The sequence below is a fragment of the Diabrotica undecimpunctata genome, chromosome 6, assembly GCF_040954645.1.
Source record: "Diabrotica undecimpunctata isolate CICGRU chromosome 6, icDiaUnde3, whole genome shotgun sequence".
In the NCBI taxonomy this organism is placed as follows: Eukaryota; Metazoa; Arthropoda; class Insecta; order Coleoptera; family Chrysomelidae; genus Diabrotica; species Diabrotica undecimpunctata.
Window position 1 is genome coordinate 114,984,664 of NC_092808.1, and position 15,101 is coordinate 114,999,764.

The 15,101-nt window shown below is 31.1% G+C and overlaps 2 protein-coding genes across 5 annotated transcripts in view; one reads left to right on the top strand and one right to left on the bottom strand.

Moving 5' to 3' along the window:
- The window catches only part of LOC140443763 (uncharacterized), an 80,074-nt gene that overhangs the window by 58,562 nt on the left and 6,411 nt on the right, over nt 1-15,101 (top strand). For 2 of the 4 annotated variants that reach the window (XM_072535188.1, XM_072535190.1), the window contains 2 exons: nt 2,982-3,155; nt 3,209-3,334. In XM_072535188.1, coding sequence (XP_072391289.1) covers nt 3,035-3,155; nt 3,209-3,334 — 247 coding nt within the window. In that variant the 5' untranslated portion in view covers nt 2,982-3,034. Of the gene's footprint in view, nt 1-2,525; nt 2,898-2,981; nt 3,156-3,208; nt 3,335-15,101 lie in introns of those variants that run through there. The other 2 variants (XM_072535187.1, XM_072535191.1) reach the window with 2 other exon arrangements.
- LOC140443765 (uncharacterized) lies at nt 4,735-9,284 on the bottom strand. Its single transcript, XM_072535194.1, has 3 exons — nt 6,743-9,284; nt 6,435-6,643; nt 4,735-6,338 (listed from the first exon to the last, which is right to left on the bottom strand). Exons 1-3 carry the CDS (start codon nt 6,772-6,774, stop codon nt 6,217-6,219), a joined length of 363 nt encoding a protein of 120 aa, XP_072391295.1. The 5' UTR covers nt 6,775-9,284; the 3' UTR covers nt 4,735-6,216.

A 15,101-nucleotide genomic window follows, 5' to 3' on the forward strand; every position in this document is an offset into this window, starting at 1 on the left:
TGTAAAATTTTGAAAAATGACTTTATTGTGTTGGAGGTCAAAACTGCATTTTCTATATATCTTTAAATCATCATAACTGTACTTTCGGAATCACCGGTCATGGCGAAATTCGTAAGTACAATTACGACGATTTACAAATATGTTAAAAATTAAGTTATGATTCCTCCAACACAATAAAGTAATTTTTCAAAATTTTACAGTTATGTCATTATACTTCCGGAACAGCGATATATATGCTATCACTTTGCCATCGTTGTCTGAAAGTGGAATCTGATTTTGTCTTTCAAAATTAAGATTCGACTGTTACTGTTCCTGTCTGTGAGTAAGTATCTTAGCTAGGTGTAACATATGTTCTACTATTTTATATTCTGCAAGAATTTGAGTATTACCTTATTTGCAGAAACTATAAAACAGGCCTCCTAAAATCCAGCTTTGGTTTGATTCTTCATGCTTTAGTCTTAAAAACAAAAATTAAATTTTAAACTTAAAAAACTTAAGCTATGTAAAAAACATAATTTTCTTGAACCTTTTTAAACAGAATATTAAATAGCTGAGAAGATTTATATCGCATGTTAGGATTCGATCAATTAACTTTGTACTCAGCCTTTTAAGTAAAAAAATCAAAATTTGTCTTATGGTAAATCTATTTTTATTCATAGTACCCTATCATATCTCGTATGTCGTTATACGTTCATTAATATTGAATTTACTGTGTAGTGCCCTTTTAATAGTCGCCTTGTTTATTTTTTCTATCTGAATATATTCGTTATATCCTCCCCTTTCATTTGCCATGTCGCATGTTAGGATTCAATCAGTTGTTTATTTTGTACCTAACCTGAGGCCTTCTTTAAGTCAAAAAATCAAAATTTGTCATATGGTAAATCTATTTTTATTCATAGTACCCTATCATATCTCGTATGTCGTTATACGTTCATTAATATTGAAGATACTGCGTAGTGCCCTTTTAATAGTCGCCTTGTTTATTTTTTCTATCTGAATATATTCGTTATATCCTCCCCTTTCATTTGCCATGTCGCATGTTAGGATTCAATCAGTTGTTTATTTTGTACTGAAAATAAGGCCTTCTTTAAGTCAAAAAATCAAAATTTGTCTTATGGTAAATCTATTTTTATTCATAGTACCCTATCATATCTCGTATGTCGCTATACGTTCATTAATATTGAAGATACTGCGTAGTGCCCTTTTAATAGTCGCCTTGTTTATTTTTTCTATATGAATATATTCGTTATATCCTCCCCTTTCATTTGCCATGTCGCATGTTAGGATTCAATCAGTTGTTTATTTTGTACTGAACCTGAGGCCTTCTTTAAGTCAAAAAATCAAAATTTGTCATATGGTAAATCTATTTTTATTCATAGTACCCTATCATATCTCGTATGTCGTTATACGTTCATTAATATTGAAGATACTGCGTAGTGCCCTTTTAATAGTCGCCTTGTTTATTTTTTCTATCTGAATATATTCGTTATATCCTCCCCTTTCATTTGCCATGTCGCATGTTAGGATTCAATCAGTTGTTTATTTTGTACTGAAAATAAGGCCTTCTTTAAGTCAAAAAATCAAAATTTGTCTTATGGTAAATCTATTTTTATTCATAGTACCCTATCATATCTCGTATGTCGCTATACGTTCATTAATATTGAAGATACTGCGTAGTGCCCTTTTAATAGTCGCCTTGTTTATTTTTTCTATATGAATATATTCGTTATATCCTCCCCTTTCATTTGCCATGTCGCATGTTAGGATTCAATCAGTTGTTTATTTTGTACTGAACCTGAGGCCTTCTTTAAGTCAAAAAATCAAAATTTGTCTTATGGTAAATCTATTTTTATTCATAGTACCCTATCATATCTCGTATGTCGCTATACGTTCATTAATATTGAAGATACTGTGTAGTGCCCTTTCATTTAACGTATCACACGCTCCAATGTCGAAAGTGTATTTTTTCTGCCTCAACAACGTTTTTACAGCTTTTAATTAATTACATTTAATTTTGGTAGATGTTGGTAGTTCAGATTTCTTTTCTAGGTGGCGTAGTTACCTTACTGAATAAACAGTGTGACTTTTCATCCTAGCCTTTTATATAGATAGATTCTTCCAATTTTAAATGTACGTAAAAATATGAGTTTGACTAACTACGTTATGAACGTAGTGATCCTACAGTGGGATCTTTAGGCTATATGACTTTTTTCATTTCATTATTTTGTTATTAATAAGTTGTGATTGTGAAAATATATATATTCTATTCTAACTTGTATTCATAGTTCGCTACTTGTGTTTTTATAATCCTATTTTTATTATAACTGGTATTGTAAAATTCAAATTTTCAAAATATAATTTATAATTCGAATGTATTATTATTTTTTCATCTATAGAAATTAGTTTCCTCATTAGCTCTTCGTTTTATGAGATTTCTCACCAGTAACAGTGAATACAGTGTGATTTTCTAATGAATACAAAAAATTAATATTCGATTAATCAAAACTGATGGATTCAACATAATACATTTTGAAGGGCAAACAGTAATAATTATTTTGGGAAACTATTGATAATTGTCGAAAACGCTAAATTTAGGAAAGTATTCATTATTCCGAAAATCTAATTAAATTTTATTTCGCCACAAGTCACTTTTTTCCTATTTATTTTCGAGCAGTGTATTAAAAATTATATTGAGCAGTGTATCAAAAACTGGAATTTATCTGCGCGTGGAAGTAATGCGCGTGAAAAAAATGGAACATGAAGAACAAAGGACTGGCGGCAGAGTGAACCTACTGATTCTTTATAAGCAATATACTGTGCTGTAGCACGCTGTAGCCCTTTAGCTAACTTAACCGACACAACCAACATTTTCTGCAGAGAATTCTTTGTTTTATATTGTAAATACCAAATTTATACTTTTGCCTAAAAATCTACTTTTAAAAGCTTTCTCTCTTTGTATTTGATTTGAGCTTTTCTTTCAGCACAGTTTACAAAAATTTTTTGAGGGCTACGTCTAGAATTACCTTTGTTAGCTATGGAAGTAAAAGCTGAAATTAAGGATGAGTTTGTTGAAGATGACTTAAGATATATAAAAAATCAACTATCCACATCCCTTAATCTGGATAACTTAGGGAATGAACTAGAAGATAGCTCAGGTAAGAAAATAGAATCCTAGTAAACAATGTGATTTAATTCCTATTTTTATTAGTTATGGCAATAAAAGCTGAAATTAGGGAAGAGTTTTCTGAAGGTGACTCAAAATATATAAGGAGGCAGTTATCTACATCTCCCAATCTGGGAGTCTTGAAGAGTGAACCAGTGGAATATAATTCAGGTGAGATAAATAATAAAAGGGTGAATTTTTTATTCTTTATTATGGTTTTAAATATATTTAGCTGTATATAAGCTTAATTCTTTTCTGTATGTTTTGCTATAAATGTCACTATAGTGTTAACTGTTGGTGCATTTCGGTCTTAGTATAATGTTTTCCTGGTTCATTTCATGACACTTTAGATTATTGGGTACTATAGTGGGTCCCACCTTGACTTTAAAGTACAGGTTCTTGTGACCAACAGTGATGCCAAATTCCATCAGAGACAGGTTTGGAGCAAATATACTTTTTTTTCTATAGGATAACTGTAAATAACTTAGGAATTAATATTATTGACATTTTGTAGCTGTCAGGGGTTCTAAAACATTTTTTTTTTTCGAAAAATACTTTTATGTGAATAAAATAAAATAATTTTGTATAAAACATTTGTAAATGTATTTAAGCACATACATATGTCAAACCTTAATAAATATGCAGGTACCTACATAAATAATTAAAATGTATTTAAACTGTGTATTTTACATTTCTTCTGTACTCCCGCCTTCCTCACTTTCACTGCCACTGTTGCCATTAAGGTTCATTATAACTGGGTCGATATTGTCAAGTAAATTATCCATATACCACATCTATTCTGTTTTTCTATACTAATTATGTGTCACATGTAATTATTCCATTTTTGTGGAATAACTTGAGAGTATGCTTCATGTATTAGATTTTCTACTTCCTTCTTAAAGTTTGTGTTATGTCTTGCCACAAATCTTTTTATTTCACTCCATACCAGCTTTATCGGATTTAGTTTACAGTGATATGCAGGTAATTTTAGCAACTTAACATTTTTACTTTTTGCAATTTCATCTACAATATTCTCATCATACTGCGATTTTAAATGAGCTACAACATCCCACAGTTCAGATTTTAGGTAATCTTCTTCAAAATAAATATCCTTTGAACGCAACCACTCCTTTATTTCTTCATTATTTTCAGAATTGTTCGGAATTCTTTCCAACTTTCTGGAGTGATACGACACATTGTCCATTACTATTACAGTTGTATCAGGAATATTTGGAAGAATATTTAGTTAGAAGAATATATAGTTTTAAACCAATTTTCAAAAAGAGGTCCATCCATTTCGTCATGATAGTCTGCTGTATTTTTCTTTGCTAAAAAAATTATTTCTGCTCCAATAACCCTTGTGTGCATACCCGGGTGCACACCACGACTCATTTTTTCATATAAGTTGATTAAAAATTAAAATTTTTCTTTGAACGCCCTAATTGTCGTTATATAACTCAATTTTAAGGCAATGGTTCATTTTGGGATATTTTAGAATTTTTTTAAGCACAAATAATCGAGTTCAAATTATACATATGACGCAGACACACCCGGGTACCCCATAGAAAAATTCAATTTTGAGTAATTTATTTGGTTCATGCATATGAAATAATAATAATAATGAAAATTTATGTTAAAAACCAAAAAAAAAGATTTATTTATTGCATTTTAAACACTTAGCAAAAGTTACTGCATGTTCATCACAGATAGGCTTATCACATTCAAAGCAAGCCTTTCGTGTTTTCCTTATGTTCTTGATTGTTTGTTTGTCACAAATATGAACCGATGACTTTCTTCCTGATGCATCTCTTTGAATCGCTGCACCTGGAGCAGTCTCCACGGGAGTTACTGGCCGACCGATAACACTTTCAATAGCGATCTTGGTGTTATAATTTCTCATTATTTGAATGTTAAAATGAGGTATGAAGCTAGTGAAGCAACATCTAGCATGTTAAAAAACATGACCACTGGCCATCTCAAAGTGCGACGTTTTGTAATATATCTACTGATCATTTGGTCCATAGTGTCGACGCCAGCTTTATATTTATTGTAATCTGTGATAATATGAGGCTTCCTTTTGGCATCATCGTTTACAGCTATGTCGGAATGCAACGTTGATAACAATATAACTGCTTAATTTTTTTTTTTTTTCGGAACATATGAGCACATTTTTACTCTTTCATGGTATCCAAAAACAGTAGAGTATACTTCTCTCGATTTATTCGGAGCCATCACACTTAAAATGTAAGTTTTGTTTTTCTTCAAAGTGCCAACTAAACTTAACTTCCATGAAAGTAAGTGTTTGACAAGAGGTAATGTTGTAAAATAATTATCCATGGCAATGTTTCTACCGCTGCCCCGGTACGCGGCTGCAAGCGCTTTAACCACTCTTTCTCCTTGATTTTTCTCCCGATTATTACTTGTTTTGCCTGTGTAAATGATTCTGTGCAAGGGATAGGAATTTTCAGCGACGCAAATCCACCAAATCTTGATGCCATATTTGGCTGGCTTTGAAGGAATACACTACGTAAACTTCGTGCGACCGCGAAAAGGATGAAAGTTGTTCATCAATTGTTAAATTCTCCGTCGGCTTGTACATCTGAGATAAATTTGCGTTGAGCATCGTCCAGAGATCACGGATCGGAGCTGCTTTATCTTCTTTTGCGCTTTACTGGCGTGTATTAGCGTCATCAAATCTAATAAACCGCATGATGTTTCGAAACCTACAGATCCCCATTTGAATATGAGTTTGAATGCCACATATCACTTGTATGATCGTTGTTAGAATTATTTACACCAGAGCAAATCAAAATAGCCATGAATGAGTATATTTTTTGTACAGTAACATTTTTCCACTCTCGCTTCGAATCTGGATGCACTGCGTTGAGTGTCTTTTTATTTATATGTCGAACGATAATATCTACCATATCTAAGGTAAATATCTTCTTGAAAGTGTCGCTTATTGAAAGTGTTACAGTACTTCGATGAGGACCACTTTGCAGACGTAATAGATTATGAGATGCAGTTTGATGTTGATGAAGCGGCGTTTTATTTCATACAGTTTTGTCTTTGGCTATGTAAGCGCATGGTGTTTCCATTGCTGCTGCTTGATCCTCTCTGTCACTTTCTCCTTCTTCCTCTCTCTCTTCTTCGACGTCCTCGTCTTCTTCGTCATCTAAAAATAAAAAAAAATCATATTAGACCAAAATAAATATTAGTTACAATTTTTTATTTTGCTCGGCAAAAATGTATTATAATTTTATATATTTACCTTCTTCGGTAGATGTATCGATTTCTAGAGCAGCTGGTATTTCTTGATTATGTATATTATATTCATCGCTATCAAGAGTCTCACGTTCAGGCAAAATATCATCCGGTGGCCAGTCATTGTCATCGCTGTCAGACTCCCTGTTTGACACATTATCATCACAATCTCCTAATAATGCGCTCAAATAAGCTTCTCTTTCCGTGGCATTCAATCTTAGACAAAATTCATGCATTATTCACTTTTTCAATAGAATACATAAAGAAATTTTCAAATGAAGCACTGAAAAACCACTGATATACATTTTGTTTTACCTTGCAAATTCAGTCCTCGATAATTCCTCCATAACGCTAAAGTATACTGCTTAGATTAGATTAGTCAAAAACTCCAATAACTGTAGCACTTATATGCACTTCCGTACTAACAAAGAACACTATTGACACTGCTTGAATATGAAGGTCTTACTATTGACACTGACTCACATCTACTGTTGGGATAGCGTCATAGGCGATAAGAGGTAAAGGCGTCTTTGAAAATCTGGTTTTCTCTACCCTTTGTAGCGGTAATGGATTTTGATAAGAGCTATGAGTCATGCCGATGCAGTACACAAGTTTACCTACGTGTTATATACAAGGTCATAGCTCTTATCAAAATCCATTACCTCCACGAGCTATAGCACGCCAATTCATTTACAAATGCTTCGGTCACTCATTTTTAACGTTTATTTACTGAGATAAATGTTAAGGAAGCCATTTCAATTGCATAAATAATGAAAAAATATCCCCGGTATGTAACAACTTTAGTAAAGTTGGTTGCGTTACTGACTTTAAACCAGATAAACTAGAGGCTGGTTCAAACTGTCAAACTTCTACCAAAGAATTCAAACATTGGTATATAACATTCAAGAATTTTTTGAAAAGCAATGAATCTAAAGATAAATCGCTAGAAGATAAAAATAAGTACATGCTTTTAATAAATTTTGTCTCGCATACAGTCTATGATTACATAAGCGAAGCAATCAATCTGGAAAACCCATTGCTTTTTTCACACATACCCTCACAGATTCTGAATGAAAACATTATGCAATTGAAAAAGAAGCACATGCGTTGAAGTATTAAAAAAATGCAGACATTATCTGGTAGGAAGGCAATTCAAACAAATCACTATTTTGTTTATATACAATTTAAAAAATTATACAAATTAGGTTTTTAATTTTTATTTTGATTTACCAGAATACCGCGGTATTGATTAATTAAAAATCCACCAAAATAAATAAATACATCTTTGGAATCATCTTCTATTCGATTCACCAAACAACGCTAATGACAAAAGGAACGAATAATTGACAATGACCACATCAACCTCATAGCAATTTTTATAACAAGATCTAAAAATTACCGGAACCATTGACACTGGACTGGAAAAAACAAATGATAAATGAAGAAAAATATTGGAATGAAGTACGTAAACGCATGGTAGCGACAATTAAATTTATTTCTTTAGGGTAGCAGCACCATTTTTGGCCATCTTAAGGAATTTCTTGGCCTTAATAAATCATTAAAAATCAAAAATTAGAGCTGCGGACTTGTAATTGAGCAAACGTATGACGTTAACTTTGTTTGATTTAATAGCCACGTTTGAAGTTAAATTATAAGGACATTTTGTTAGGTATTTTTAATTCAGAAAGCATATAAAAACTAACTTTGTACCATTTGTGACCACTTTGCTCCTAATGTGGTTTATTCAGAAACCATTTGTGGCCATTTGTTTAATTCTACATAGATAAGGATGATAGTTTCTAGTATTTTTAGTTACCTAACACATTTTTTTACTAAAGGTAGAAAAATTATATTTAATTACTAGAAATGTTAATAAAATTACATGAAAAGGATAGTAGTTTTAATAAAAAAAATTGTTATTACAACAGTTTTAATCAACACGAATTACTAAAATTTATAATATTTATTGATCTCTTCAACAAAAAAGTAACCCCTTGAATTTTTTTTAAAGGTGGTTGAATTTCTTCCATTACCTCATCCTTTTCATACCAAATTTCATCCTTTTTTTGTGGCCACTTCCAATCATTCCCATAGTTTTCCATTGTGCTGATTAAAACCTTGCCATTTTTTTCGTCAGTAATTATTCCTGGGAAAAACTTACTTTCGTACTGTACAATTACGTATGTAGATACTTTGTCCGCAGTACATATGTCAAGAGGGTTCTCTTCAACTACATTCTGTATATTTTTGGCCTCCTCACAGACAGGTTCCTCCCCTGATTCTTGTGTGAGATTGGTCTTTTCTAACCCGTTTCCAATTACTTGTTTTACATCTTCAGGGGCCTTTACATTACTCACGGAAACTGTTTCACTAGAATGCCGGCATATATAAAATCTGACAGGAGAACTAGCTTTACTTCACAAGAATTTATTAATTATCTACACTCTAAAGGAATATGTTCAAGAAGAACAACACCATATAACCATGAAGGAAATGGTTAAGTCGAAAGATACAATGAGTTATATGGAAATTGGTGAATCTACCAGTGAAAACCAAAAATGTAGACATCACTAAATGGGAAACTCCTTTACCAGGTGCTCTGCACTATATACGAAGTTTACTGTTAAATTGAATTGTTATATTATTGAATCACGATAATGATGAAAGTCCAAATAACACACTAGAGAATTCTACTACTGAATCAATACCAGATGAGACAAAAAATTTACCTGTTCAATAACCTGATGATAATTATGAACCAAGATTGGAAAATTCAGATTTTCAATCTAGCTGTAAATCAGCTGGAACTAAAAATAAACCAAGATAATTGCAATATTTTGTTCGAAAATAGGGACGGGTGAATGTAGTATAATTTAGTGTTCTAAATGTTGTGACAAAATCTTGTCAGTATTTAAATAATTTGTTTGTAATTCTAATATCAAATTAAAGCCTAATAAGCAACAAACATCGGCCAGACATTCTGAGTTCCTTGTAGCACTTACACCCTAATCTAATAACACAAACTACCAGCGGTCAGTGAGAACTCTTACAGTTTGGCGTTCTACTCACAGAGAACACAAGAACTCTGCTAAGTTAAAAACAGAAAAATTAAATGAGTTAGTTCTAGAATGAAGTTTATATACATATATATATATATATATATATATATATATATATATATATATATATATATATATATATATATCACATTTCGTCAGTGCAACTTACTATAGTAAAATTCATTAAGCGATGCTGGGAGATGTAAACATTACCACGTGTAGGCCTGCAACAGGGCCGCATTTGGGATTATCTTTTTGTTTAGTCAAAATACATATTATCTTATAAAATACGAAATTTATATTTTAATTTTGCAAAGGTGCTCGACAAAGAACCTGATTGTTTTAGTTGAAATCCGATAATAGGGACCATTTATACAGGGCGAAAACCCCAAGAATTTATTTTTTTGCCAACAATTTTATGTACAGAGTGCCTGCAAAAAATATAAGTTTTATTTTTAATTTTTACTATACTTAGTTGTTTGTACAGTTCTAAAAAGTTTCATAATAATTCATAAATATTATATATATATATATATATATATATATATATATATATATATATATATTCTTTAATTATATATTTATATTTAAATATATATATATATATATATATATATATATATATATATATATATTATATATAATTATATATAATTATTAATATGTCGTGACTCGTCACTGTTAAATTATCTAATTCAACAAATTGTTTCTCATATATTAGTTTTTTCGTTACCGTTAAGTTTGGCAGGAAAGCGCTGTTGCCAAATAAAAACATATGTATTTATTACAACAGCTACCGGCCAAACCATGCCATCATGAATTGCCATCAATCAATGCCATCACTTGCCATCGTGAATTGGTGTCAGCATATAAACATTACGTTTGTTTTTCCAGTTCACTGCTAAAATATTGTCTTTGGTGCTCATGTAGAACGTTCCATGCGGTACATCTTGCGAAAACGTTGGAAAATATTTTCGGTTTCATTTCACCGTACTGCATACACAATGTTTTTGTTACACAAATACTTGCTAAATTTGGACTTGCGTACCAATTGTCCGTCGAGTATATGTCCTTTATTTTCATATTTGGTTATAAAATATTTTACTACGCTACCACTAAATCCTAATAAATTGTCTCGCACTGATGTAGCACTGTATAAACTGTTAATAAATCTGATACTATTCCAATTTCACCATCACACAGCACAAACATTTTTACTCCAAATCGGTGTCTTTTCGAGGGGATATATCTAAAAAAGGAGATATGTCTAAAAAGGAGTCTGTCATGCTCTGCTGGATTTACATTGTCGACGAAGTGTAAATATCGAAGTAGTTGAAGAATGCGATCTCTGGTCATATATTTTGTAAAAAGTCCGTTTTTATCAATTAATCTGTTGTCCAGAAGTTTTTTCAATATTCGGTAAAATGTGGTTTTCGAAAAATTTGTCAAATCAGGGTCATCGTTCACCTTCTTTAAAACCTTATCAACGGTAAGTATTTCGTTGCTCATAAAAAAATTATGAATCAGTCTTCTAATGTCATTTTTGTCAAAATCATCAATTTTGTCAAACTTCTTTTTCCGGGTCAGACATACTTTTGGTCCAGCGAATTGATGATTCGTTTTGTATTCCTTTATCACCGTAAACACACTTCTATCACAAACTCCAACTTTATTAGCCACTTTTTTCACAATATCTTCAACCACAAACCCGGGATTTTCTTGTCTTTCACATTTAAAAACATTTAAAATGATTTCTTTAACTTCTTTAACTTTAACAGAATCAGTGGATGACATTTTTGGTTTCAATATCAGTTATTGAAATACGTGGTTATTGTTACAGTAATCATAATCACGTATAGATAGGGTCGTTATACAAATAAAAATATATACTTAAATAGTTTTAAATCGCACAACAAATAATTGCTAATTCAACATTAACAGCATAAATATAATTTATTGTCCTTTAACCATCAAGATGACTAAAAATATACTCACAAATCGATTCAAATTACAAAATTTCAATACCGAAATTAAATACCTACTTAAATCGTGTCCGAACCTGTATGAGTTCCGACGACGTCGGCAGTAACTTGAAGAACTGTTACTTGCATGTATGCATAAAATATTCAATAATTTTATAAATCGGATTATTTTTTTACATACTATGTATTCAGTGATAAAAATAATTTATATACTATGCAATAAATACTAATAGTTGAGAAAATAAAAAAATTAATAAAGTGTCATAATTATACTGTTACTTATCGGAACGAGTAGACTCATTTGGAACATTTTAACAATCATCTGTTAAATTTATCTTTGTTTATACGCCCTGCATCGCTTAATGAAAGTGGGTATAGTCGTTGAGATTATTTATATAAAGCTTTGACACTCAACATTAAAACACACATATAATATATAACATATAAAATAATGGACAAAATACATTTTAAAATTTTGTTAAGGATAGTAAAACTTCGTTTATTTAAAATGTATTTTGTCCATTATTTTATATGTTATATTTTATATGTGTGTTATTAATGTTTAGTGTCAAAGCTTTATATAAATAATCTCAACGACTAGTAAGTTGCACTGACGAATTGTGATACGATTCTATGATGCTAACCTCAGAAGGATAACTGAATCAGTATTAGTAAGATATTAGTAATCAGTATCAGTATTAGTTAGACTGAAAAAAACTAATTTGAGCGATTTTCATTTGTCAACGATAAAAGATGTAACTTTCGGATGTTGCAAATCGAAAGTCTGTAAGGCCCTACCAAAATATTGCTTATTGCAAAAAGAAAACCTAAGAATGAGGAATAATCGAATGATAGCGAAAAGAAAAAACGAGCAAAAAAAAAGAACAATGGATTAGGTAAATCAGTTATTTCTAAGGTATGTTTAAAGTTTTCACCCAGAATGCAAGCTTTGCTAAAACCTGATATAGTAACTATATTTGCTCAGTATAAACTCCAAACAACAGAGGATAATAACGTTTTTATGCCTGAAATGACAAACACAATTACAATCAACAGATTTTTTCACCAGTATGTCATCTTAAGATCAGTCATCCCATGTTATATCCCTATCATCAACAGAATAGGACAGATACCTGTCGACACATTAAAATTTATTTATTCAGAACTCTGAAAGCCTGACCGCTGTCTGTGTGGATGCGGGCTAATATAAGGGACAAACCAATTAAATGTTACAACTTACAATAATATACAAAATAGTGGTTAAGTACACAGTATTTTAAGATAATAAAATTAAATAATGTGGACTAAAAATATATTATGTATACAAACACATGCATGTACACATGTATATATATATATATATATATATATATATATATATATATATATATATATATATATATATATATATATATACAAACAACACAGTTTATTAGGGCTGCAGTCAGTAGGTTTGGCCGGGATGTTATAGAAACGGTCTTTTGACTTTTGGTCGAGCTTTCGGAATTCTTTTATTCCTTCTTCAAGACACTGTAATTAGAAGAAAGTGTAAATATTTACAACATATCTCAAATTGTCATTACAACTTACTAAGATATGTTGTAAATATTTACACATCATGTCGAATAAAAGAATTCCGAAAGCTCGACCAAAAGTCAAAAGAGTGTTTCTATAACATCCCGGCCAAACCTAGTGACTGCAGCCCTAATAAACTGTGTTGTTTGTTTATATCGACAGTCAATAATATCCAGTACTTCTTGTATATATATATATATATATATATATATATATATATATATATATATATATATATATATATAATTAAACATGTAATTAAAAATTAAATTTTAAAACCTATAAAGATCCAGCACTATAAAGATGGAAAAATAACATTAAAATAAAAAAAATATGTAAAGTATTACCTAGTTACAATAAAAACATGAAGTATTTTACAAAGTTAAGTTTCCAAATTCTATGGTACCAGTAACTCTTTTCTACTAATATTTATATATTTATTGAGAGACATATTAAATACATTTACATTTAGGTTGTTTAACAAAGATAAGTATCTATTCAGTGGGCTATTAGCACCATAGGTTGTTCTACAAAATGGAACATTAAAAGTACATAGATGAGGCAAACCAATGGTAATATGGGACTCTAAGACCAATCTGACCGACAAGAGAGGGACATATCCCTCCTCATACTTAAAGCAGGCAAGCTCATAGACCTCCCCATGATAGTGTAGTCATGGTCTGCTAATCTAATCCAACTTTGAAAGGCGCACACCTGTAGAAATTTATGCCGAACCCTCTCTAAGGTGATGCTTTAGATAGTTGTTGAACCACCACCTACAAATAATTCAAATAGTAAGCTAAGTAAGACTGGTTTTATAATATATAATTTTAGGTTAAATTTATAATTAACTAATTTTATAAGTAAAAGGTCACATATTGGTATAATAGTTCTTACCTGGTCCTGGTAAAAACAAACTCGGAACGGCTGTTCTCGTAATACCGCTATATCCAACATTGATGATTATATTATCTTCCTCTTTAAAATGACTAGCGAATACACGATAATTGTTATAAATAGTTTCTGTTGCAGCATTATCTAATTAGGGCTCTTAACAGCATTCACCCATTTATCAAACATATCCATATAATTTCGTGGACCTGGAAAACGGTAACGCTTGCTAGTAGTATCCATGCAATCTGGAACACATCTTTGTTCATTTCTTCGTTTTTCCATTGGTATTCCATATAATGTGTTCGAACCCATAATAAATCGTCTAAAATTGTACCTTTTTGCACTACTTATATAAATTTTTTTAAATTATAAAATAAATTATAAAAAATAAAACAAATACAAATATGGCGCCGTATTTGTCTAAACTCAACTTTGACTTGATCACAGCACACTCCCTCCGCGCAGGAACGAGACTAGCAGCGCCACCAAACGAATGGGCGCCTAATCCGAACGTGATTTGACCTTCGCTATCCCTGTTACCAATCTAGGTGTAATTTTATCATCGAGTTTAGATTCTAACTCGATGAAGTTTATCTATGTGACTGACAATATATTTTATATTTTTCTTGACATTACTTCAGAACTGTCTATACTGTCAATACATAAATTAACAACCATAGAACAACATCCACTTTTAATGTTGGATATTCTATAATTCTTTACCAAAAAAAGTTATTACGCATATCGATTATAAAATTGCTGATTACTTTTCGAAAACACTATCACTCGCAAAAAACAATGAAAAATATTGTTTTTCTACAATGCTATTGATTATAACGGGTTAGTTTTAATTTAACATTTTTAGAGCCCTACATTTTTGGGACCCTGATTTTTAAGTTGCAAAAAAGAGCAATTCGTTATCTATTTGGCCTCAAACAAACAACTTATTGCAAGACCTACTTCAGAAATCACGGAATTTTGACGCTTCCCTCTTTATTTATTTTGGAAACGGATTGTTTGATTCGCAAGCATCTAAACATTTTTCCCGATAGACCTGATCATGGCTACTCCATTAGAAATTCGTAAATTGTAACGTTTACTTACCGATCCCGTCCACTCAGCTAGTAAAGAATTCTATTCTATATAGTGCAAAAAAACTTTATA